This window comes from Bubalus kerabau, chromosome 14 (assembly GCF_029407905.1).
Source record: "Bubalus kerabau isolate K-KA32 ecotype Philippines breed swamp buffalo chromosome 14, PCC_UOA_SB_1v2, whole genome shotgun sequence".
NCBI lineage: Eukaryota > Metazoa > Chordata > Mammalia > Artiodactyla > Bovidae > Bubalus > Bubalus kerabau.
In genome coordinates, this window is record NC_073637.1 from 83,673,067 (window position 1) to 83,699,438 (window position 26,372).

A 26,372-nucleotide genomic window follows, 5' to 3' on the forward strand; every position below is an offset into this window, starting at 1 on the left:
CACGATTAAGCAGGTTTGCAGGGCTGGGTGATTGCAAAGAGTAGGACAAGGGTGAGTGAGGTAAACTCCAGTTCCTAGTATTGCAAGTCCCCACTTTCTGAGACTACATGACCTACGTGATCCAGACTTTGCAAGGGGAAGGTGAGTTATAGAGGCAGAGGAGGTAAAATTTTAACTTTTCTTCTTCACTTCCAATGAATATGCAGGACTGATCTCCTTCAGAATGGACTGGTTGGATCTCCTTGCAGCCCAAGGGACTCTCAAGAGTCTTCTCCAACACCACAGTTCAAAAGCATCAATTTTTCAGTGCTCAGCTTTCTTTATAGTCTAACTCTCACATCCATACATGACTACTGGAAAAACCATAGCTTTTTGCCAACAAACAATGGACATTTGTTGGCAAAGTAATGTCTCTGCTTTTTAATATGCTGTCTAGGTTGGTCATAGCTTTTCTTCCAAGGAGTAAGAGTCTTTTAATTTCATGCCTGAAATCACCATCTGCAGTGATTTTGGAGCCCAGAAAAATAAAGTCATCTACTGTTTCCATTGTTTCCCCATCTATTTGCCATGAAGTGATGGGACCCGATGCCATGATCTTAGTTCTCTGAATGTTGAGTTTTAAGCCAATTTTTTTATTCTCCTCTTTCACTTTCATCAAGAGGCTCTTTAGTTCTTCTTCACTTTCTGCCATAAAGGTGGTGTCATCTGCATATCTGAGGTTATTGTTGATATTTCTCCTGGCAATCTTGATTCCAGCTACAGCTTCATCCAGCCCAGCGTTTCTCATGATGCAATCTGCATATAAGTTAAACAAGCAGGGTGACAATATATAGCCTTGAAGTACTCCTTTTCCTATTTGGAACCAGTCTGTTGTTCCATGTCCAATTCTAACTGTTGCTTCTTGAGCTGCATATAGGTTTCTCAGGAGGTAGGTCAGGTGGTCTGGTATTCCCTTCTCTTTAAGAATTTTCCAGTTTGTTGTAATCCACACAGTCAAAGGCTTTGGCATAGTCAATAAAGCAAAAGTAGATGTTTTTTTGGAACTCTCGCTTTTTTGATAATCTGGTGGATGTTGGCAATTTGATCTCTGGTTCCTCTGAATCCAGCTTGAACATTTGGAAGTTCATGGTTCATGCACTACTGAAGGCTGGCTTGGAGAATTTTGAGCATCACTCTATTAGCATGCAAGAGGGGTGCAGTTGTGCGGTAGTTTGAGCATCTTTGGCATTGCCTTTCTTTGGGATTGGAATGAAAACTGACCTTTTCTTGTCCTGGGGTTAGGGCTGAGTTTTCCAAATTTGCTGGCAGATTGAGTGCAGCACTTTCACAGCATCATCTTTTAGGATTTGAAATAGCTCAGCTGGAATTCCATCACTTCCATTAGCTTTGTTCATAGTGATGCTTCGTAAGGCCCACTTGACTTCACACTCCAGGATGTCTGGCTCTAGGTGAGTGATCACACCATCATGATTATCTGTGTCATGAAGATCTTTTTTGTACAGTTCTTCTGTGTATTCTCAAGAGGCAGATCAGGTGGTCTTTCGCGTGCTGCGATTCATGGGGTCGCAAAGAGTCGGACACGACTGAGCGACTGATCTGATCTGACCTGTGTATTCTTGCCACCTTTTCTTAATATCTTCTGGTTCTGTTAGGTCCATACCATTTCTGTCCTTTATCGAGATCATCTTTGCATGAAATGTTCCCTTGGTATCTCTAATTTTCTTGAAGAGATCTCTAGTCTTTCCTATTCTTTTGTTTTCCTCTATTTCTTTGCACTGATCACTGAGGAAGGCTTTCTTATCTCTCCCTGCTATTCTTTGGAACTCTGCATTCAAATGGGTGTATCTTTCCTTTTCTCCTTTGCCTTTTCTCTTCTCAGCTGTTTGTAAGGCCTCCTCAGACAACCGTTTTGCCTTTTTGCATTTCTTTTTCTTGGGGATGGTCTTGCTCCCTGCCTCCTGTACAATGTCACGAACCTCCATGCATAGTTCATCAGGCACTCTGTCTATCAGATGTAGTCTCCCTTGAATCTAGTTGTCACTCCCAGTGTGTAATCTGAGGGATTTGATTAGGCTCCCTGAGTGGTCCGGTGTCCTTTGGTGTAGTTGCAAAGGAGAACCACGCAGTGGCAGCATATCCCAAGGTTGAGTCTTTCTGACACAAGGTCAAGAACTGGGGGATGAGCTGGGCTGAGACAAGAGGACCTCAAATTTATTGGTAATGTTTTATTTCTATCAGTAGAAAAAGGTCACAAAAATATTGAAACTACTGTGAATGATGAACACATCAAAATTTAATTTTCTTCTCTTTTTACCTTTAACTTTTAAAAACAAGTTCCCTTCTTTAAAGGATCAACAGAAAGATCTGGACAGGATATTGTGAAGCCATCAATCTACTTCCATTCCCAGAAAGAGAATAAAAATTGTGGCAGCTGGAGACTCTAGACTTGTATTAATGGTTAATAGTAATGTACATCTTCGTATACCATGAGAATGTGTAGACAGAAACAACAAGCCACCTGGGGGAGTGCAAGAACATGGCACCAAGAAGGTGGGATTTCAGTTCACCTTTAAGATCAAGAGGCAATAATACAGTTGTATACGAAGAGGCAATAGCAGTAATGATATGTGTGTGTGTGTGTGTGTGTGTGTGTGTTAGTCCCTCTGTCGTGTCCCACTCTTTTGCAGCCCCATGGACTGTAGCCCGCCAGACTCCTCTGTCCTTGGAATTCTCCAGGCAAGAATACTGGGGTGGGTTGCCATTTCCTTCTCCAAACAGTAATGATAGCTAACATGTTATTAAGTTTATAGTCGACAGTATTTTTTCACAGACTTGATTCATCTTCTCACACTGCTGTTCACCCCTTTTCCAGAACTATTCAAAGCATGGTCTGCCAGCTGATAACCCTTACCTATATGGAGAGACACTGAGACTCACAGATATTGAGAGAAATCGTTTAGAAATGTTTATAGCAATTTGACAATTTTCTGTCCGTTCACCAAACAGTAAAAATTCGGGGCTTCTGCTTTGTATGTTTTTAAAAATTCATTTTTATTGTATTTTGCCAAAGTGCCAGTCTTCAGTGGATTAAAAACACACACACTCATATGCCCATGCAAGCACACATCTAAGCTTGAAAATAGCAAGAAGGCATGGTGCAGGTGAATAGGGAGAGGAGGAGGAAAAGGCTCAGGTTTAACAGCTTCTGCCTGTGACAGGTGGGCTCATTCCATTTTATTTCACCTTCCAGCAATCCCATGGGATCAGTGGTATTATCCTGGTTTTGCAAAGGACAAATTTTTAGAAAAGATAATGAACAGGAATCAAACCACGATCTGCTGGAATCTTCCGTCCTTCGGAGGTCAGGGGTGGATCGCCGTGTCCGCGCCCTCTTATTGTTCAGGGCACCGGCACATCACACGCGGTTCCAGGCCAGGCGTGCCCTGAACACAGGTCCTCTGGTGAGCTAACTAACCTTCCTCTTAGGAGAAAGGGTCTGTTTTCTAGCCAAGGGGAACATGGTGTGTCTCCTACATGAAAAGAAAGATGAGAACAATAATAGCCCACCGGCATCCCAAGTCCTGTTCACATCTACACACGCAAACACACACAGAACCTTCTCCTCGAGCACGAACAGCAGATCCCACGCTGCCTCTCGCTGGAGGAGTGGTGTCAGCTACTCTACTGACTGGATCCCCACCCCCGCCTTCTGTTAAGGTGTTTTTTAAATAGTTTTTTTAATCATAAACTTTTATGATAAAAGTTTCTATCATGAAGTTTTAATCACAAACTATTACACAGGAAAATATTTTACATAATTTTTTTTCATTTTTGAGATGAAGAAAGCTGTCTGAATTCAAATGAAAACATGACTAGATTTAAAGGGAGAAAAGCCAGAAGACAATCATAATAGTGATATGATTTACAATATGTAGTTAGAGCTTTTGGATAAAACAAAATATTGCTTGAACAATGAATAATTAGGAATAGGTCAATATGTCTTTTTCATTTTACACTTTCAAAAAGCTTAAAACTATTAATCAAAGAGATTTAGTGGGGCCTGTTCTGCCTTTCTCTTTTCTTCATATTGAAGACCTATTAATAATCAAATATTAATTAGAAATAACTTGAGAAAAATGGATTTGTCTGGAAACAAAAACACAATGGAAAGTATCTGGCAAGAATTTCTTCACCTTTTTCTCCTTCTTTATCTTCTTTTTCATATTAAAAGCAATAATGAGGGACTTCCCTGGTGGTCCAGTGGTTAAGAATCCACCTGCCAATGCAGGAGACACAGGTTTGATTTCTGCTCCGAAGATTCCACATGCTGCAGAGCAACTAAGCCTGTGCTGAAGCCCGCGGGCCCTAAAGCGCGGGCCCCACAGTAAGAGAAGCCATCGCAAAGGGAAGTCCAGGCCCTGCAATAGAGTAGTCCCCACCGGCCTCAACTAGAGAAAAGCCCAAGCGGCAACGAAGATCCAGCTCACCCAAATATAAGGAATAAATAAAAGTATTTAAAAAAACAATGATGTTAAAGAGAACAGCTATTGAACACATGGCATATACCTGGAAACTTTACATAATGTTGTTTCACTTAAGTCACACAACATCCCTATAAAGTAGGATTACTCCTGCTTTATTGATGGAAAATGGAGTCTTGGAGAAGTAACTAGCACAAGGTTGCAAAGTTAGTAAATGACAGGATCAAGATAGAAACTGCATGTTTGAAGGTGAAATCCATGCAAACTCTTGATACTCTTTGTAGCAATTTTAGAATAAAAACAGGAGCAAAAGCAAGCTGTTGATCTAATTAACCCTGGGCACCATGCTTATGTTAAATGATTCTCATAGTTTTTGGACAATGAGGCTCAAGTTGCCTCATCTCTCTGGGCCTGCTTCCTGAGTAAAAAGAGGGCAATACTCATTTTACCATTTGTTGCAATTAAAACAAGTAACGACTACCGGAAGCGTCTTTAATGCAGCAGATGTCAACTAGGTGGTAGCCACAATTATTTTTATTTTGTAAAGGAAGAAACTGGGAATTAAGCACATTTAGTTAGGAAATTATAGGTATGCCACTGGATCTCAAGTCCATCTGATTCCAACCCAGCATTCTTCATTGATGACCCCATGGTGCTGGAGAAGATTCTTGAGCGTCCCTTGGACTGCAAGGAGAGCCAACCAGTCAATCCTAAAGCAAATCAGTCCTGAATATTCATTGGAAGGACTGATGCTGAAGCTGAAACTCCAATTGTTTGGCCAGCTGATGCGAAGAACTGACTCACTGGAAAAGACCCTGATGCTGGAAAGACTGAAGGCAGGAGAAGGGGGCGACAGAGGATGAGATGGTTGGATGGCATCACCAACTCGATGGACATGAGTTTGAGTAAACTCTGGGAGTTGGTGATGGACAGGGAGGCCTGGAGTGCTGCGGTCCATGGGGCCGCGAAGAGTCGGACACGCCTGAGCGACTGAACAGCAACAGCAAAGGTAGGTAAACTGTCTTTGGTGAGAAGGTTGGGCGAGAAGCATGGTTCATTTCTTGAAACCCTGCAATGACGTGTATGTACAGCCTTCCTAGTTCACTGCTTAGGGAAATGATTATTTCTAGCCTGGCAGTCGGGGACGTGGACGATATAATAAAAATGCCTGCACCCGTGTGTAGTAGCCTCCCCGACCGTGCCCAGGACCTCGCAGACCAGCTGTGCGCGTCAAGGAGAGGCCTCAGGGCCGGACCTGCAGCCTCAGCCCGCGCTCAGAACCGCCCCGCCCCGTGTTGATGTTTCCCTCTCGGCCCCGCCCCCGGCCACGCGGGGCTAAGCCACGCCCCCGTGTGGGCGGGCTCTCTGGGCACCGCCCACCGCCTCCCCGCGGTAGCCAATGGCGTGTGAGCTCCGCACCGCCCCCAGCAAAGATGGCGGGGGCGGTGTCAGTGCGGGCAGGCTGGGGCTCGGAGCCGAGCCCACGGCGGACCACGGAGACTGAGGGCGCAGCGAGGGCCATGGAGGGGGGCGGCGGCGGCGACGGCGGGGCGCGGCAGCGTGAGCTCGAGCGCATGGCGGAGGTCTTGGTCACCGGCGAGCAGCTGCGGTGAGGCGGGGGGCCGTGCCGCGGCTCGCGGGGCGCCGCCAGCCCGCGCGCCCGCGGCTCCACTGGCCCCGGCTTCGCTGCGGCCGTGCGGGCGCGGGCTCGCGGGGCTCGGGCAATGGGCGCGCGGGGGCTCCGGGATCTTGCCAGCCGGAGCGAGGGGCGCGTGGGCAGCCCGCAGCCGGCCTCACCGCAGCCCCGTTCCTGCAGCCCTGAGCCGCTCAGACACCCAGGGGTCTCGGACGCGCGGCGGAAGCGGGGGGTGCGGGGGGCTCGGGCAGTGGGCGCGCGGGGCGGCGGGAGCGGGGACCGCGGGCAGTAAGCGCGCGGGGGCGTCGGCCTCCGGGGTCTTGCCAGCCGGGCCCCCGGGCAGGGGCGAGGGGCGCGTGGGCAGCCCGCAGCCGACCTCACAGTAGCCCGGTTCCTGCAGCCCTCCGCCGCTCGGACGCGCCGGGGGCGCGCGGGGCGGCGGGGGGCTTGGGCGGCGGGAGCCGGAGCGGCGGCGGGCTCGGGCGGTGGGCGCGCGCGCCCCTTCCCGGGCGCTGGGGTCTTGCCGGCCGGGGCGCGAGGGGCGCGTGGCAGCCCGCAGCCGGCGCCCCCGCGGCCGCGCTCCTCCGGGTGGAAGCCGCCTGCCCGCGACGCCGTCACTTGAGGTGCACGTTTCGCGTCGCTGCCCTGAGCCACAGTGTCATCATCCGTGAAGCGGACCTGACCCCGGCGCACCCCGGAAGGTCCTTATGGGGCCAAACCGAAGGCTGGAAACCCCGCGCCTGTGCCGGCGTCCGCACGCGCGCGTGGGTCAGCGCCCGCGTCCGCAAGGGCCGTGGAGGCTCGGGTCCCGCCCGGTCCCCGCGCACGCCTCGGGCGGAGCGCACTGGCCCGGGCGGCCGCGCCCCGACTGCGTCCCCGCGCCCGGCACAGGCGGGGCCCAGGGCTCAGACCCCATCACTCCCATCCCATCGCGGTCCTTGGATTCGTCTCTGAGGGTTGTATTGACGGTCTGACCGGTTCCGCAGCTGCTGGGCTTGTGGTCATAGATCGGTTTGCCAGGGAAAACAGAACTCCTTGGCTTCAGCGTCAGAGCCACTTGCATGGGCCGCTAGTCCCATCAGACGGCGTGCGCGCCTCTGCCTTCTTATTGGCCTGAGTCTCCAGGTTCTTTTTGGTGTCTAAAACGCTGGTTTCAGAACACGGAGGAGAGAGACACCCTTGCAAAGATCCCTAAAGGTTTGGTAACCACTCTGCTTGCTGCTCTTGGATTGAGGAAGCAAATATTGGAGGTCAGAATTAATTGAGTTTAACGTTACGAAAGGCAAATCGCACATTTCGATTCCTTGATGGTTTTTAATGTATAGCCAAAATTCAAGAGAATAAAAGCTTCTTTTCCATCAAGAGATTTTCTAATTGAAAAAAAAAAAGTAAAGCTTTTCTGATTCAATTTGAAACACTAACATTTTAATTTATCAGCTCAATTGGGTACGTTTCACTTCCTTTTAAGAAATATGGTTAAAATGGCATGTTCTAGATTATGTGATTTTTACCACAATAAAAAAAGACATATAAAAAATACATCACACTATGAAAGATTGTTTTCCAAAGGGTACTCAAACTATCATCTCAATAATGAAAAAAAGTAATAAAAAAAAAAAAGTGAAATATTGCTTGGTGCCTCTCTCCAGAAAGCACCTTCTCCTTCAAACATGCGTGATTGCGCCATCCTTAGGGGGTCCCCGGAACACTTTCCCCTTTCCCCCTGCACCCCTCTGCGCTGTGGCGGGTTTAGTGTAGGAAGACAGAGGGCTCTCTCTCACTCGGTTAGGTAGACCTGGGTTTGAACTTGTGCGCAGCTACTTTGTTGCCAAAAGGCAACATTAAGTTGTTTTGAGGAAAACTTGAAAGCCCGGTGAATTGGGTTTGCTACTTTTACTGGTGCAGGAGACCTTGGACAAGTTACTTAACTAGGAATGAGGGCTAATCATGGAACCTACCTCATGGTGTGACGAGGGTTAAATAGATGAGTTGGCGCTTGGAGCAGTACCTGTCACGCAGTCAGCACCCGCCAGCCTTAGTGTGATGGTTCTGTGACTTTGGACAAGTGAACTCACTTGTCTGGGCTTGTCTCTTCACCTGTAAAAAGGCAAGATAAGCACCCCATAGGGTTGATGACTTTCCTCTGGGCTTCAAGTATTAAGGAGCACTTAGCATTTACTAAAAGAGGTTATTGGTCACCTTGCATCACCCCACGTGCCTTCCAGCTGAGCCAGATCTAGCAGGAAGGCCTGCTTGCTGGTTGAGAACACGGGTTTAGAACCAGCTTGCCTGGGCTTCTGATTCCAGCTCCACCATTTATTAATCCTGTGTCTTGGGGACAGGTTGCTTAACTTCTCGGTGCCTCAGTTTCCCTTCTCTTGCGGGGATTGTGTGAGGATTGAATGAGGAGATGCTACATGTAAAAGGCTTAGTTAAATGTTGGTTGTTTAATTTTACTTTGGAAACCTGTCATCATTGCTTTTTAAAAATCTCTACCATCTTAGCACGGTGCTGAGTACCAAGTACACAGCACTTCCTCACATGTTTGAATGAGTAGTGTATGTAACTAAATATACTACTGTAAATGTGATATTCAGAATTTAGGGATTTAAGTGGCCGTGCACACCAGTGGCTTCTTGGTTACCAGAGGAACCTCGCACGAGGGAGTAGGGGTGCAGACCTCCTTGCCGTCACTATCATGCTTTCACGTACTGCTCTTACGGGCTGATTGTGGGGACTTTGTGATGTCCAGGCTTCCTGCCTCTAGTTGCTTCACACACACACACACACACACACAGAATTACTGTCTTCCTTCTCTTTCCTTTCCGTTGCTTTCTGGGTCATCAAAGACGAGGCAAATAAGTAATGAGGACAGGATACACTATGATTGGGACTGGAGATGCGGAATTTGGCTTCCAGGTCCAGCTCTCTGAATGCTATTTATTTAACATTTGTTTATGAATGTATATATGGATGTTTCATATATGGATGAGGTATTTATTTTTAACTATGTTTACAAGTCAGTTGCTCACTTTGGGCCTCAGTGACTGTGCCTGCAGAATGGGGATAATAATACTCTTCCAAGTAAGACTTGTGGTTTTGGATCAAATTGGGCATAACATGGGAAGGAACTTTGTAAAATAAATCAATAAATCAAGAGTAGTGGTTGCTGTGATTATTATAAGCTCCAGATGTGAAATTGGGGCTGGCTCCACAATCCTGACACTTTGGTAAGGCCAGCTGGCTGCATAAGGATATGAAATTGAGTAAAATTTAAAGATATATCCTGCTTTCTTTTCTAGCCTGACTGTGGAATCATTTTCCTAATCTCTTTGCGCTTTTCCTTATCCTAAAAGATTTACTTCCTTGCCCAATGTATTTGCATGTTTTTATATATATTTTTTTGAGTGATGACCTTAACAAGAGTAGGGTTTGTTTTAAAAAAAATTTTTTTTTAACATATGTATTTCTTTTTGGCTGTGCTAGGTCTTCCTTGCTGTGTGGGCTTTTCTCTGGTTGCTGTGAGCAGGCTTCTCACTGGGGGGGCTTCTCTGGTTGCTGTGAGCAGGCTTCTCACTGGGGGCTTCTCTGGTTGCCGTGCATGGGCTTCAGTACTTGTAGCAGACGGGCTTAGTTGCTCTGTGGTGTGTGGCATCTTCCCCGACCAGGGATCGAACCTGCATCTCCTGCATTGGCAGGAGGATTCTTTACCACTGAACCACCAGGGAAGCCCCATGTTTTTGTATATTAGAAATGTATTTGGATATCACTTCATATCCCCAGGATGGCTATGATCAGGCACCCTTATACACTGCTGGTAGAAAGAGAAAACGATGCAGCCGCTTTGGAAATCATTCTGGCATTTCCTTAAAGACTGAACATAGATTACCACGTGACCCAGCGATTTTACTCTTAGGTATATATTCAAAAGAAATGAAAACACATATCTGTATAAAAATTTGTACACAGATTTTCAGAGCAGCATTTTTCCTAGTAGTCAAAACCAGGAACAACTCAAGTGTCTGTCAGCTGATGGATGGGTCAATTATGTGTGATATGTCTGTACGAGAAGTGTTATTCGGCAATAAGAAGGAGTGGAGTACTGATAAAAGCCACAGCATGGAGGGACTTTGACTTATGCCAAGTGAAAGAGGACACCGAAGGACACATGTCTTCTGACGCCTCTGACGTCACGTGTCCAAAATAGGCAGATCTGTGGAGGCAGAAAGTGGCGTTGGGGGTGGGGGGTGGCGGGAGGCTGGTTACTGATGGGTGTAGAGCTTCTCTGGGTGATGATGAAGTGTTTCCAACATGGCTGCGGTAATGGTAACATAACTGTATATGCTTAAAACCACTGAATTGTGTGCACTCCGTGGGTGAGTTATGTGGTGTATGAATTCTATCTCAGTAAAACTATTACACAAATGCATTTGGATGACACATCAGAGTGATGAAAGACAAAGTGTAAAAACTTTTCAAGTAAGCTTTTTGCTCTCTTTTTGGATTGGCCAAAGAATGCAGTGATATTTATCATCAGCTTGATAACAGCATGACTATCACACCAGATGAGATGGGACTGACATTTTTCATGTATCTTTTTTAAATTAAATTTTATTTTTTGGCCACACGGCACGTGGGGTCATGGCACCAGGGATCAGACTCGTGCCCCTGCCTTGCATGTGCAGCGTCATAGCCACTGGGCTTCCAGGGAAGTTCCGGCGTGTGTCTTTTTACGGTATTATTCTTTTTGTTTTACACTATTATTCTTGATTCAACACACAGAAAACATGCCATAAATTGTCTCAGCACATTCCTAATTTGAAGATAATTAACTATATGTAAATCATTCATGATCCTGAGGTTTCATACTATAACTTTTAAAATCATTACTTGTTTTTATATGTTTATGTGTAAATCTCTTATCTTGACATTTGCCATGCAGCCGTAATTATGACATTCTAATGACAACACCCAAAATCCACCTAATGTTTCTTCTATAGGTTAATTCCAAAGATACTTAGCAAGAAAGTGGTTTGTAAAGGAGCATTTAAGGAATCCCATAGACTATCCCTGTTCTCTCTGTTTTGATGGTAGGTGTAATAGTAATAATACTTGTGTGTGCGTGCTAAGTTGCTTTAGTCATGTCCAACTCTTTGTGCCCCCATGGACCATAGCCCGCTGGGCTCCTCTGTCCGTGGGATTCTCCAGGCAAGAATACTGGAGTGGGTTGCCATGCCCTCCTCCAGGGCTCTCTAATATGTCCTGCATTGGCAGGGGGTTCCTCACCACTAGCGTCACCTACTTACATGGCATTTATTATCTGCCAAAGGCTCTTCCAAGTGCTTATATGTATTAGGAATATATATTAATATATATTACATATATATGTGCCTTAAGCTTTATAGCTACTCTGTGTAGAAGATATGCTTGTTATCCTCATTTTACAGTTGGGAAAACTGAGGAACAGAGCGTGTAAGCTAGCTGGCCATAGATGATTCAGCAAGAAAGCGCTAGAGCTGAGAGTTAAGCAAAATGCTAGACCTCAGTTTAACGGTGTCTCCAATGAGTAATTTAAAGGGTTAGCAAGTGTCAGGATGAGACCAATGCAAAACAGAATCATGTATATAGGAGTATCAAAGTGTGATAACTTTTGCAAACAAGCGAGGAGACAAATGATTTTTCCCTTCTGCAGGGAAAAAGCTAATTAATTTCTAAGAAGTGTTTATGTTTTGACAAGATAGAACGGTCACTTTCTCCATTAACTTTTAAACCGGGTGTTCCTTGCCATGTGGTCTGGAACACTTAATTTGAACTCCACTCGTTCTGAATCTGAAATCATTTTAATGGGAAGATAAATTACAGTGCACTCTTCTGCCAGCTGTGAGCATGGGCGGGTGGGAAGGAGAATTAAGAACGTAATGAGGAATGCGTAATTAAGAAGGAAAGTGCTTTAAGCTTTTCAGTTATGCTCATCTACCTAGACTAAATATGCTAATTACAAAGGTCTCATCCAGTCATTAAAAGCTGGGTCCCTAAAAGCAATTTACTAGGCACTGAGCTTTAGGTAAGTTGTAGGAAATTGCAGTTCTTTCAAATGGTTTGATATATTTGCCTTTTATCTGCAACAGACTGCCCTTCCAGACTTCTACAGGCTTGCTGTTGCCCTGGTCATAAAAACATATTAAATCAATATTGAGTAGCTTTTCTGAATTTGCTTTGCCAGTGTTAATGCAGTATGCAAACTAAACATAAAAAGTCAGCTGGTGGAACCAAAGGCCAATCTACAATAAAGTAAATATGAGATACGGAATTTAGAGGTGCAGAATAGAAGAAGGAGAAATACAGTTGACCCTTGAACAATGAGGGGGTTAGAGCAACCACCCTCTGCACAGTTGAAAATTGAGTGTGACTTTACAGTCAGACTTTCTCTGTATCCCTGGTTCCCCACCTGCAGATTCAACTCACCATGACTTGTGTAGTACTGAAGTATTTATATTGAAAAAAGTCAAAAATATAAGTGGACCCGAGCCGTTCAGAAGGGGTCAACTGTAGTTCATTTTATTGCACTTTGAACTTAAGGAACTTGAAGATTGGCTTAGAGCAGGGGTCCTCAACCCCCAGCCATAGACCAGGACTGTCTGTGGCCTGTTAGGGACTGGCGTGCCCTCTGGAAATGAGCCATAGCAGAGGAGCCCGGCTTCACCTGCGTTTACAGCCACCCCACCCCTCATAGCGCTGGAATCTGCCTATAGCACAGGAGACCCGGGTTCCATCCCTAGATCGGGAAGATCCCTTGGAGGAAGACATGGCAACCCACTCCAGTGTTCCTGCCTGGAGAATCCCATGGATAGAGGAGCCTGATGGGCTACAGTCCATATGGTCGCCAAGAGTTGGACACAGCTGAGCGACTGAGCACAAGCCCGTCACTTCTGATGCACACCCCATCACTCACAATGCACACCTCATCACTCACGATGCACACCCCGTCACTCCTGATACACACCCTGTCACTCCTGATACAGACCCCATCACTCACGATGCACACGCCCATCACTCCTGATGCACGCCCTGTCACTCCTGATGCACACGCCGTCACTCACGATGCACACCCCGTCACTCCGGATGCACGCCCTGTCACTCACATCACTGAGCTCTGCCTCCTGTAGATCAGCAGCGGCACTAGGTTCTCAAAGGAGGGCAATGAATGTAAGGCGCTTGAATCATCCCCAAACCAGCCACCCTCCACCGCCGCCCTCCCCAGGCCCCAGGGAAACTTGCCCTCCATGAGCCGATCCCTAGTGCCAGAAAGGTTGGGGAGTGCTGGCGTAGAGAACGTGTTTGAGAGTGGCCCCTGTCGGTGGCCAACAGTATGGACGCTTAGCTCTACTAGACGTGGTAACCAAGGGAACAGCAGTAGAGCGGCTGCCTAGATGCTCCTACAGAAGTGTAGAGGTCCAAACGGAAGCAAGATGCCTTTATTTTCCTGAAAGCAGAGAGGATATCCTGGCGTCTGGGAAATTACCACCTGTTCAGATAAAGAAAAGGAGGGGGGGGTGCGGGCTTCAGAAAATGGAGAGCTGCTCTATTTGGGGTTGGGCAGAGGAGCCACGTGTAGAGCTGAGTTGCCTTTGAACTGGAGGCTTTGCCCGTTTACAGACCCTGTTCCATGGGCATCTTTTCCACTTCACTCCTTGGAGGTGGGGGCATCTCGCACGGACCTGGCACAGAGCAAGCTCAGCAAAAGGTTCCTTTCTTTCCTGGAGAGGGAGCCTGGGAAGGTGCTTTGTCATTTGCAGGAACCCTCGTGCAAATGGAAGACAGTGTGTGCTCAGTGAATGGCTGTGGAATAATTTTACACTTCTCTTCACTTATGCAAGCCTGTCTCTGAAACGACGGCAGTGTTGCTTATGAATAATGTTTGTGATAACTTTTCTAAAAGGCCGGTGCTGGTATTTAGATCCTGCCTTCTGACGACTTTGGAATCAATAAACCTGAAAATAAGTCAAATGCCTACCCCTCAAAAGAAGAGAATAAGAGATGATGGATGATTCTTCTCTCCTGTAATTTCTAGTATTTATTTGGATCAGGGACTCACATCCCTATATCAGACAGCAGCTCTTAATTGGTTGGTGTCTCTGAGTTTAGTGATGAGGAAAAGACACGGGGAACAGTATCAACCCTCTGTCTGCCCACTATGTCACCGTCGTTAGCTCTGTTCCTCATTATGTACTAAGGAGAGAGGTGGGTTCCAGCTCTGGGACCTCTGCCCAGTGTTACCAGCTTTAACTGCACTTGGAGGCTTATGCCTGTGACTTTTATGGATTGTGAGACGCTAGGAGGCCACAGTTGGGCAGGGCTGGTAAACGGCCATGCCCCACGGCGCCGCCAGCGAGGGCGACAGGGCCGCTCTCATCCGGGCTGAGATGGTCCATACTGGATGCAGGGACTTACCCGGGTCTGCACGAAGAGCCACCTTGCTGTAGCTTTTCAGACATTTTTAAGGGTGACGAGGAGAGGCGAGATGGAGAGAGAACTCCCCACATGCTGGGGAGTGGGGGACAAGATGGACTTTCAGGTGTTCAGTTTTCTGATAACAGCTGTTGCCAGGGTGTAGCAAGAGCAGACAAACGCCAAGACCTCCAGCCGGAGGAAGCCCACAGCAGCTGCACAGGGGGTTGGCAGCTAACGTCATCAGAGCAGGGCCCAGCTCTTCCACTTGGAACCTTTAGCTGTTGCTCGTGGTTTTGTTATTGTTGGTGGCGTGCGTTATTTGCTTTAATTTTGGTGACACTGTCTCGCTGCAATACGTGTACCTACAGATTTCTGATTCTGGTCTTCACCCCGAGGTTCCTTTCATTGAGGTGAACTGTGGCCCAGCACCCACGCAGGTCCGGGGCCCTCCTTTGATCGCCCAGCTCTGTGCGTTGTCCCTTGGGTGCTGAAGCTGTTACACCTCCGACAAGCCGAGCCTTGTGCTCCGTGGCAGACCAGGTAGCCTTCTGAAGGAGGCTCGATCAAAACGCTCAGAAGCTTCTCCAGCCACAGCTTAGAGCGTGAGAAACAAAATGTTAGCGTGAACGTCCTCTCATTAAGAGACAAAGCCGTGTCTCGTGCTGTCCTATTTTCATTACAGTTAGATTAGTGCCTGTACTTTATTATGTGTGAAGTTTCGCTGTTTTCTAACAAGTTGTAAAATTCTGGAGGAATACACTATGAGTGGTGTGGCCACCAAAAAAAGAAAAAAAAAAAGCAAGGAGGAATGGGAAGGGGATAGTGCAGAGATGTATAATGAGGTGCTGGGTTAAGAACAACCAGGGTATAAGTGGGTGCTTCTGGCTCAGTCGGTAAAGAATCCGCCTGCAATGCAGGAAACCCGGGTTCAATCCCTGCGTCGGGAAGATTCCCTGGAGAAGGAAATGGCAACCCACTCCAGTGTTCTTGCCTGGAGAATCCCATGAACAAAGGAGCCTGGCAGGCTACAGTCCATGGGGTCACAGAGTCGGATATGACTTATCGACTAAACCACCAGAGTATAAATGTGCAAATTTGCAAAGAAGGTATATTAAGAAAGGACTGCTTTTTCCATCTAAAGAAGATTTAGCACATTTTCAGTTGAGGATCCTGGGTTAGCTTTCTATCAAAAAGCAGTTCTATTTATAAGGTTAATACACTGTTTATAAAGAAAGCTGAGTGCTGAAGAACTGATGCTTTTGAACTGTGGTGTTGGAGAAGACTCTTGAGAGTCCCTTGGACTGCAAGGAGATCCAACCAGTCCATCCTAAAGGAAATCAGTCCTGAATATTCATTGGAAAGACTAATGTTGAAGCTGAAACTCCAATACTTTGGCCACCTGATGCAAAGAGCTGACTCATTGGAAAAGACCCTGATGCTGGGAAAGATTGAGGGCAGGAGGAGAAGGGGACGACAGAGGATGAAATGGTTGGATGGTGTCACCGACTCAGTGGACATGAGTTTGGGTGAACTCCGGGAGTTGGTGATGGACAGGGAGGCCTAGCGTGCTGCTGGTCATGGGGTCTCAAAGGGTTGGACACAACTGAGCGAATGAAGTGAACTGACACTGTTTTCAGGCACATATACAGAGTCCAGTAAAGTGTGAGTTTTTTGAAATGTAGAAATCCTATTTTCCTTCCCGATTCCTTTCCTCGCATAGCTCAGCTGGTAAAGAACCGCCTGTAATGCGGGAGACCTGGGTTGGATCCCTGGGCGGGAAGATCCCCCGGAGAAGGGAGAGGCTACCCACTCCAGTATCCTGGCCTGGAGAATTCCGTGGACTGTATAGTTCATGGGGTTGCAAAGAGTTGGACACGACTGAGCGAGTTTCACTTTGACTTTCCTCTCCTCTCCTCCAGGAGGAAAGGAGAATGGGGTAAACTTGTATCCTATTTTCATCGAGTATTTTTATAGAAATTCTACTTACGTTTGCTCTTTAACATTTCCATAAATGAAAATGACTTTCACCAAATGTATTCACTGCAAAAACCAGAGGTTTATTCCGTGTAGTGACATAAACTCTTTTATGCTGAGATGCCAAGTGCCTCTTATATCATCTTTAGTTAAGCTATAATAAGCTTGATAAAATAAAACTTTACCAAAGTTCCTACTTGTACTATTTTCTTCTTAAAAACGCAACAAGACTCAATTTAGAGATAAGGTTTTAAGGCAGTTATCTGATGCATAACCAGGATTCATTTTCCTTCACATTTGTTAGAATTTACTTTGTTAATGACTGTATTGTAGACTCGGGTAGTCCAACCTAGCAGTGGGTATGACCTGTCTCTATGAAAGAGGATGAATAAACTTGGTTGCCATGATAAAAGACACCTACCCTGCTACTATACTTGTGAGAGCCGAACGTTATCATAGAGCATTTAAGGACATTCCAATATGAGGAACATGAGTGAATCAGCTTTTTCCTCCAACACTTTATTGTGAAAACTTTCAGACATACAGACAAGTGTAGAGAATTCCACCATGAATGTCCTTGTCTCCTCGGCTCAGATCTCAGTTCACCTTCCGCCGTGCTTGCTTTATCACATGACTGTCTTTATATTCATCCTTCTGTCTAGCCATCAATTCATCTTATTTTTTTTAGCATTTCAGAATAAGTTACAGACAATAATACACTTTTTCTAAACCTTCAACATGGAATTTACTAGCTTGTACTACTCGTTTATAATTCTCTTTTTTTTAAATTTGAAGAAGAGTAGGACTTTATTGTGGAGACGGCAATGGCAGCCCACTCCAGTACTCTTGCCTGGAAAATCCCATGGACGGAGGAGCCTGGTGGGCTGCAGTCCATGGGGTCGCGAAGAGTCGGACATGACTGAGCGACTTCACTTTCACTTTTCACTTTCATGCACTGGAGAAGGAAATGGCAACCCACTCCAGTGTTCTTGCCTGGAGAATCCTAGGGACGGGGGAGCCTTGTGGGCTGCCGTCTATGGGGTCGCACAGAGTCGGAGACGACTGAAGTGACTTAGCAGCAGCAGCAGCAGCAGGACTTTATTGATTCATTCTTTTTTAATTGAAGTATAGCTGATTTACAATGTTGTGTGAGTTTCAGGTGCACCAAAGTGGTTCAGTTATATATATGTATATACACTTTTTTCAGATTCTTTTCCGTCCTAGGTTATTATAAGGTATTGACTACAGTTCCCTGTGCTATACGCTAAGTCCTTGTTTATCTGTTTTATATATAGTGGTGGCTATCTTGTTAATTCCAAAACTCCGAATTTATTCCTCTCCCCCACCTTCGCCTTTGGTAGCCATTAGTTTATTTGTATCTGAAAGGCTACAGTCCATGGGATGGCAAAGAGGCAGACAGGACTGAGTGAGTAGCGCTTTCACTTTTCGCTTATGTGTATCAATTTTTTTAGATTCTGCATATGAAATGAAAGGGAAAGTCGCTCAGTCATGTCTGACTCTTTGAGATCCTATGGACTATACAGTCCATGGAATTCTCCAGGCAGTAATATTGGAGTTTGTAGCCTTTCCTTTCTCCAGCCGATCTTCCTGACCCGGGAATCAAACCGGGGTCTCCTGCATTACAGACTGATTCTTTACCAGCTGAGCATGTAGGTGGTATCATATGATATTTATGTTTCTCTGTCTGACTTCACTTAACTCTAATATTCTCTAGTAACATTCATGTTGCTGCAAAGATTTTTTTTTTGAGATAAAACTTATACAATGAAATGCACCCTCTGAGGAGTGTTGACTCAAACATACACTCTTAGACTTGTCATCTATGGAGTCTACTTCCCTCTCCTTTCCAGAAGTGCTCAGCAGAAGTGCAAAGCTGAGGGAAAGCTTAGATTTTCCTTTTTGAAGCTAAAAGCTGTTTCAACAGCAGCATGACAGGCTCTGTTGTCCTGCCACATCCATGCGGGATCCCTCTCAGTATCTTATCACTAGTTCCATAAATAATTCTCAAACCCCATCTAGATGTCAGACACTGGGTTAGGTGCTGGGGAGGAGGAGGACCTTCATTTCTCAGGCTTCCCTCTGTGATCACGTGCATCTCTCAGCGTTTCAAGCACACTTGCGGCCTCCTATGGATCAGAAACTTTATTTTTCACTTATATGCTTTGAGGTTTCCAAATTGTGAAATACACCAAGTGCAAAATAATATAAAGAACACCACTCTTAAGGTAGCATTTCTGGACTGGCTTAAGGCGAGGATCCTTTGTTCATTTGTATTTGTCCTGCAGCAGAATTAATTTCAGGACGGGGTGGATACCCCAGGGGAGTGGAATCTGCAAGGATGCCAGTGGGGGCGGGGGGGTGGGGAGGGACAAGAGGCATATATTACACGAATCTAATGTCTCATGTATCTTTGGATAGTAAACATTTTAAAACCTGAACATATGATAATTATAATTTAATAAATTCATATATTTACAGTAATTATAAAAACTGAGAGACACTTAAAATAAATTATTGAAAGTTAAAGGTGGAGAGTCCTGAGGATGCTGTCGGGCATTTTGGCAGAGGAGGACACTTAGGAGCGGAGGCCATGCTGGTAGCATAAGGGATGAACGTGGCTGGAAACTCCTGCAGGGGAGGGGGCAGTGAGAGGCGGGAGACGGAGGCTGGGGGCCTGGGACTGCAGGCGAGGGGGCAGTTGGGGGCTGGGGGCCTGGGACTGCAGGGGAGGGGGCAGTGAGAGGGGAGAGATGGGGGCCGGGGGCCTGGGACTGCAGGGGAGGGGGCAGTTAGAGCGGGGAGACGGAGGCCGGGGGCCTGGGACTGCAGGGGAGGGGGCAGTGAGGGGGGAGACGGAGGCCAGGGGCCTGGGATGCCAGGTGCGCTGGGAGGTGATGACAGGTAGCCTGGGCATCAGGCTCCGGGTGCCCGAGTGGGCGCCTCTTCCCTAACAAGCTTGGGCAGTAGATGGGTTCCATGCAGACATCTTCTCAGAGTGTGTAGCGAAGTTTGGCACAAGAGAGTTAGAGATGATGATCATCTTCGTCGAGGGCGATCACGGTGTGTGTTTCACAGTAAGGAGAGGCAGAGTTGGACAGTCCAGGTGTTCACTGAACAGTAACAACGGCGCAGTATCAGGCCTTGTGCTGTGTGTTTGCCTGTATTTACACTGTTATGAATCCTGATAATAATTCTATTATCCCTATTTTTAAATAGAAGAAACTAAGGCATGAGCACTTTGACCAAAATCACAGAGGTGGTAAAAACAGGAGCTTGTTGAATCCAGGCCCTCAGGGTTTCTGTTAGATGCAAACAAGTATGGAAATAACTCTGCAAACTGTCAAGAAGTGAGGACCATCCTCTTGCTTTCAAGTCACAGACTAAGCCAGGTGGAGAGGGGACAAAGATACAGGCACTTCAATAATATATGGGGGCAGCATAAGAGGAGTGATGTGCTGGAGTGGTTTAAACAGTGATGGGAATCTCTTGGCTTATGTAATGTTGAATTTCAGCGGTGGGGCGACTTTGCATGAGAACCCCAGGTCTGTTTCTCTTCAACTCTCTTGATTCTGCCTTTCTATGTGCTTTTACTTTGCGTGCGTGAAGGCTGCTTCTGTACGCGATGGTGGCCACCAGCACCAATCCAGATTGAGGAGAGAGGACTTCTGTGGGCCCCGTGGGGAGGCTTTGTGCTTCCGTCGCAGGGGTTCAGGTCTGCTCCCTGGCCAGGGGACTTCTGCATGCCACAGGGAATGGCCAGAGAGAGAGAAAAAAGGTTGAAGAGAGGGTTGCCTGCCATCAACCACCTACGGAAGTCTTGAGGAGCTTTCATGTTCTTGGGTCGTCTTGACTCAACGAGATATTAAGACACATTAAGACAGAGCAAAGTCCTTCGCTGGCTTACCCATCCGCAGTGTTGCAGCAGGAAGGGTGGTGTCACTCTGACTGCCTTAAGTCGAGCAGGACGCCTGCCCCCACCTGGGGGTTACAGGTGGCTCGTAGCTGCCACGCTGTGGTGAAGGATTCATTGAGTGTTCGGGGGATAAGCCCAGTGTCCTTCATAAAAGATTACTTGGGCTCAGTGATGAGAAAACACTGTAAAAATATTGTGCAGCGTGTGATGTCATTAAGGCCAAATTTTAGGAGAAATAAAATTGGGAGGTACGGAGCTTATAGAGAAGAAAAATTGCTAACAGAAAAGCCACAGGAAGATACAATTTGGAAAAGGTTAGGAGACATTGGTGGGCCTTCCCTGGTGGCTCGGTGGTAGAGAATCCACCTGCCAATGCAGGAGATGGAGATTCGATCCCTGGGCCAGGAAGACCCCCTGGAGAAGGAAACAGCAACCTGCTGTAGTATTCGTGCCTGGAGAATCCCATGGACCGAGGAGCCTGGTGGGCTGCAGTCCATAGAGTTGCAAAGAGTTGGATACGACCGAGCGTGCACGTGGGCGAGAGGTGTTGGCATATATCCTGGACATGAGTGCTTTCGAAGTCCTTTTCCCTCTAAACCTCCCCGTCGTGACAGCCACCTGCTCACCATCCATATGCTCCTTCCCTCACCTCCCACCCCTCGCCACTGTCTGAATTGGAAGAGATGCCTCTGGTGTTTGGGTTTTGCTCAGTAATAGAAGTAAAACAGAACTCTCAATAGACGACTAAATTGGAGGTGGCTCAGGTTCAAATTGCAAAGAATGATTTTTGCATCACTTGGGTTTTGATGTCTTTCCAGTAACACCGCCACCCAGAAGGACTCCTGACCAAAGCTGTAGAAAAGTCGTCTCTTTGTTTAAGCACGGCTGCTTTAGGAATAAAGTTGCAGACTTTCTGGGGAAGCTGCAAAAATGTTCTTTACTTACATAACTAAGAAAGGTCTTTCAGGTCTTGCGTTTCGGTATATTTTGTTAGTGTTTCCCCTGCATTCTCCAGAAATTAGAAATAGGTACCTTCAGTGATCAAGAAGGCAGGTTTTTTTGCCACTGTTAGGAAAATTTAAGCTTATATCTCATTGCACAATTGCATTGACTTCACAATAGCAACTTTGGTGTCCATTTTGTATTGCATCTTACTGTAAAGATAACTAACAAATAAATCCAAATTTATTCTTCTGGTTTTATTCTTGGATAATAGCTGCATGAGTTTAGCTTTTTATTCTTCAGAATGGGTGGCATGTGCACCGTTGCAGTAAACCTTTCTTCCTCGAGTCCTGACAAGGAGCTGTGATCTGAATCGGGACTTTTCTTATGCCCACGTTGGCTGCAAAAGAGAGACGCTCCAGAGAAGCCCATCGAGAAGCGTCCTTGGAATCGAGGAAGCTGGGCTTGGACCCAGTGCATTTGCTACGTGTTCACCGTTTGCTGACTTGGCAGGAATCAGGGCTTTAAGCCAAGAAGGGCAGAGTGTGATTACTCAGGTCTTTATCATAATTTACAATTATGCCTCTCAAGTGGAGGTGTAGTGGTTAGGGCCAGGAATTCCTTAGAAACCACTATCCCGATGCCCTGGCGGACAAAACCTTCCGATTAGGGTTAGGGTTAGGGTAATGAGCCAGAGGGACTTGCTTCAGTTGTCTTTCTGCAGCGCCACTTTGGGTGGTTATTTTGCTGCTGGATAACTTGATTTCTGAAAGGGGAACACAGGGAAAGAGAGGAAGCTGGCTTGGCTCTTTGTCAGCAGTTCTGGAAGAATGTTTATTCAGGGCGGAGTTTGAGCACTGTGAGAATTCAGGGATTATCAGAACATTTTCAGTCCTTTGATGTCGTGCCTACCCAGCAAATGCTCCTTAGCTGACCCCCTGCCCTCTGCCAGAGAAAGCTCCTCCTGGCCGGGGCTCAGTGTGTTCCGCACAGCTTCCAAGTGTGCGGGTGGGGAGGGGTGGCCCTCATCAGCGTTGCAATCAGACTTACGGAATCTGACATGCATTTGGGGAAATCACTGCTGTCCTTAGTGGTGGCTTATGCGAAAAAAAAAAAAAAAAAAGATTTTTAAAATGAAATTTAGCCTAGCATTCCTTAAAAGAACACCTCCCATTTTTTTGTTTGTTTGTTTTACTCTGTAGTCAAAAATGCTCCTCTTGATAAGAGCAGAGCAGTAGATATTAAATTATGTAGCTTGGGGCTTTCTGGGAGATAGGCCTTTATGGAGATTATAGTACAATATGTAAAAGAAGAAAATACACTTATTTAGAGCTGTTTAGTGGTCTATTCAGAGATGTGTTCAGAGGTTGAATCTGAGATAGAGTGTCGCTTAAAACTGTGTGTACCGGAAGGCAGATGTTTTTCAGTATTTGCCCACAAGCCCTTGAGAACGGTGTCTTCTCTGTGGGCCTGGACCACCTCCTGTACCGGCAGGATTAGTCAAGGCAAGTGTGTTTCTCACGGGGCAGATGAGAAAGCTCTTTCTTCTCCAAGAGCCTTGCGTCCAGTTTGATGGGCCTCCTGGAGGAGGGTCACAGTGACTCATCCCTGCCTCCTCTTCCCCTTCAGACTTAGGAAAGGAAGGTGTCAGCAAGGGGCGACACCTTCTAATTTTTATTTTTTTGGCCTTACCACAGGGCGTGTAGGATATTAGTTCCCTGATAGGGATCAAACCCCCTGCACTGGAAGCACAGAGACGTCACCGCTGGACACCAGAAAAGTCCAGCAGCTTCTGAAAGGGAGCGTCCAGCTCTCGCTGCCAGACTGTTCTCGTGACTCAGGGGAATGGGTGCTATGAGCCATCCGGTGCCTTGTACAGACACGTCAGGCGGACTACAACCCTTTCGACGTTTGTCCTCCTTGTGTAGCGAGCAGGGAGAAGGCGAATCCCGTGGTTTCTGGTGTGGATTAAAGAAGCTTTCTTGGGGTGATGCATGGTCCTCCGCCCCCTCGTTATTCTGGAGCTGGGCGTGAGTGTGAAGCGGCCTGACAGACCGCATGCTTCTGCTCACAGGAAGGGCCCTGGCCCCCGCTTCCCAACCTCCCTGTAACGCAAGCAAAAGCATGGCCTTATCCCTGGGTTACAAGTAATGTGAACTCAGGCGCCTGAGGGTCAGAGCTGGGAAGTACCAGATACGCTGCCTCTGGAGACCTGCTGCTGGCGGGGAGCAGGCTCCAGTCCAGGGCAGCCCACCCACCAGCAGGGTGAGGTGGGCCTCTCGGGTGGCGGCCACAAATCCTGCTGAGTCCCTCACATCCAGAGGGTCCAAGGACCCTCTGCACACTCCCTGCATGACATATGGCACCTTCTTCTTTCTTAGATCCAGAACTTCTCTGCCTAAAACCCAGGAAGAGGCGTTTCAATGCTCCAAGTACATTTTGACTTACTCTGAAGTTTTGAAACGAGGACTTTAAACTTTACCTTATTTTATAAATGAGGGTATTTAGTTCAAAAGTCAAACTCGGTTAGGTCTTTTAACCTCTGGCCCTGTTTTTAATTGCTTAATACCCAGTTTCCTTTTGCTGGGACCTTTGAAGTTTGACTTGCCTCTGAATATTCTGTGTTGGGCAAAAATTAAACTTAGATCTACAATGATACTTATGTCTACACACATGAAAAAGATGAAGAGCAACATTAATACATTGAAAATTTTATTAAGAAATATTTGAAAGCTAAAGGGACTTCCCTGGTGGTCCAGTGGGTAAAGCTCGGTGCCCCCAGTGTAGGGACCTGGGTTCGGTCTCCGTTGGGAACCGTCTCTCATGCTTCCACCGAGAGTCCGCAGCCCCAGCGAGGATTAGAAGAATGCAAAACTCTCAGGGTTGGGGAATTTTGGATTCAAGACAGAATAAGTATAAAGATTTTCTAAGCTCTCAGGGGAGATTTGGGCATAATGCCAGAATTTTCAAGTATCCTGAGAGGGGAAAAAAAAGACTTTACTTAATTAGCCATATGAAATCCTCAACTATTTGTTTTCTAATTATTTCCCCCATCATGTGTGCCTCAGACCTGTGTCTTTGTTGCAGAAGTTGACATGAATAACGTATATGTGACTACAGACTTATGTTCTCTGTGCACTCTTGCCCAAAAGCTCGTATTCCTTTTGGTAAAAGCCATGTTAAGACTATAATGCTGTTTTAACCAAATGTGAAATGTTTACTTTATTTTCTCGCATGTATTTTTTTCCTTCACCCAACCCTCTGTCAGCCACTATAGATCGAAAATAGTGTTATAGTTATACAGTCATATTATTCTCTAATGTCTCCTTTTCCTGTGATACAGCACTTTCTTCATTTTTGTCCTTCATTGAACAGTTGCTTGTGTGTATACATATTTTTTCAGGATTCTTCATAGCACTAAACAAGAAATTACGCTAGAAATTGGTTATTACTTAGCTGGTTTGCACTTTAACCACTTACAACTCTTCTCACCCCTGTTAATTCTTACTCTTGGTCTCAGGACCTAATCTAGGAACTGAATAAAGAAGGAATTACCTGCTTTTTTTCATTCATCTCCATGTGTCCTGTTAATGGGAAAAGTTGTGTGTCAGATAGGAAAGAAGGAATACCCACATTCATTTAGACACTTACCATAAACTTAAAGAAGTTAATGCTTTACATCTATGCAGAAATATGTATTTAAATTGCTAGTCAAGAACCTCAATTCGACAAAGTGTCTATTTTCAGAGACAAGTCTTTTGTCATCAGCAATTGGAATAGCTTTTGCTTTGTAAAACCTTTTTAAAAAAATCTAACAAATCTGTTATGAAACAACCGTTGTCTATACTCTTTGAATCTCCATACAGCTCAAAGTAACTTGCTAGCCTGTGTCAGGATCTTGCAGGGACTTGCCTGGTGGTCCGGAGGCTGAGGCTCTGGGCTCCCAATGCAGGGGACCCAGGTTTGGTCCCTGGTCAGGGAACCGGATCCCACGTACCACAACTCAGAGTTGGCATGCAGCAGCTAAAGATCCCATGTGCCACAGCAAAGATAGAAGATCCCGCGTGGTGCAACTGAGACCCATGTCGCCAAATGAATAAGTAAACATCTTGCAGTGTCCGTCGGTCTCGAAGGTCCTAAACGTCACCCGGACACTTCTAGCCTACCTGATTGGAAATCCTTCCAGCAATTGGCCCTCCTCCCTTAGTGAGAGTCTTAGGCATATCCTCCGAGTACTGTATACAGGCCCTGTTTTCTAAGCTTCCTTCTGCAGCCTTCTGCCAAATCTGTAAGAGCCTCTATATCCTTTCAGTAAAATCCCTTTTTGCTTAAATTAGCCCGAATTAGTTTTGGGTTCTCATAACCATCATTGACACAGAAATTAATACCGGGAATGAGGCATCTAACAAAAATCACAAATACCTATTACATGAATGTATTTTTCTAGTTTTCCTTTTTGTGTGTGTGTGTGCTGAAAGCACCGAGTCAGGGATATTTATATAAAATATTGTTGGCTACAAAGTGTCAACAAAGACTAACTCTACTTGGAATAGAATAATCATCTTACAATCACTCCAGTTTGTTTGAGCTTTACTCATATAAAAAGTGTTTGACTTGTAACCACATTTGTTATGTAGAAGGCTGTATGCGATTCTATTTTTGAAACTCGTGATATATCCACTGTTTAGGAATAGGGTAGAATATAAATAAATGCTTGTTGACTGATCCCTTATGGAAAGTGAAATTGCTTTTAGTTTTGAAGTCATGAAATTTCATTTTTATCTTTCCTCCTTAAAAAAATAGGGAAACTGAGGTTTTAGGAATTGAACTTCTCTCTGCTTTAGATTTGACATGGAGCATAAGAAGCAGGGTGTTTTATTTAATTCATTTGGTCGCGTGCAGTTTTAAACCTCTTCATGGACAAGGACACTTATGCAGTTCTATCCTGAGCCAG

General features: G+C 46.1%; 1 protein-coding gene and 1 long non-coding RNA gene across 2 annotated transcripts in view; one reads left to right on the forward strand and one right to left on the reverse strand.

The window, feature by feature from the left end:
- Positions 1-3,026: 3,026 nt before the first annotated feature.
- Positions 3,027-8,446, reverse strand: LOC129627136 (uncharacterized). The gene is made up of 3 exons (XR_008702436.1): positions 8,317-8,446; positions 8,076-8,214; positions 3,027-3,530 (listed from the first exon to the last, which is right to left on the reverse strand). It is a non-coding gene; the product is annotated as an uncharacterized LOC129627136 (long non-coding RNA).
- DEPTOR (DEP domain containing MTOR interacting protein) overlaps positions 5,914-26,372 on the forward strand; it is a 158,916-nt gene continuing 138,457 nt past the window's right edge. Inside the window, exon 1 of the mRNA XM_055546781.1 lies at positions 5,914-6,090. Coding sequence (XP_055402756.1) covers positions 5,915-6,090 — 176 coding nt within the window. The 5' untranslated portion in view covers position 5,914. The remainder of the gene's footprint in view (positions 6,091-26,372) is intronic.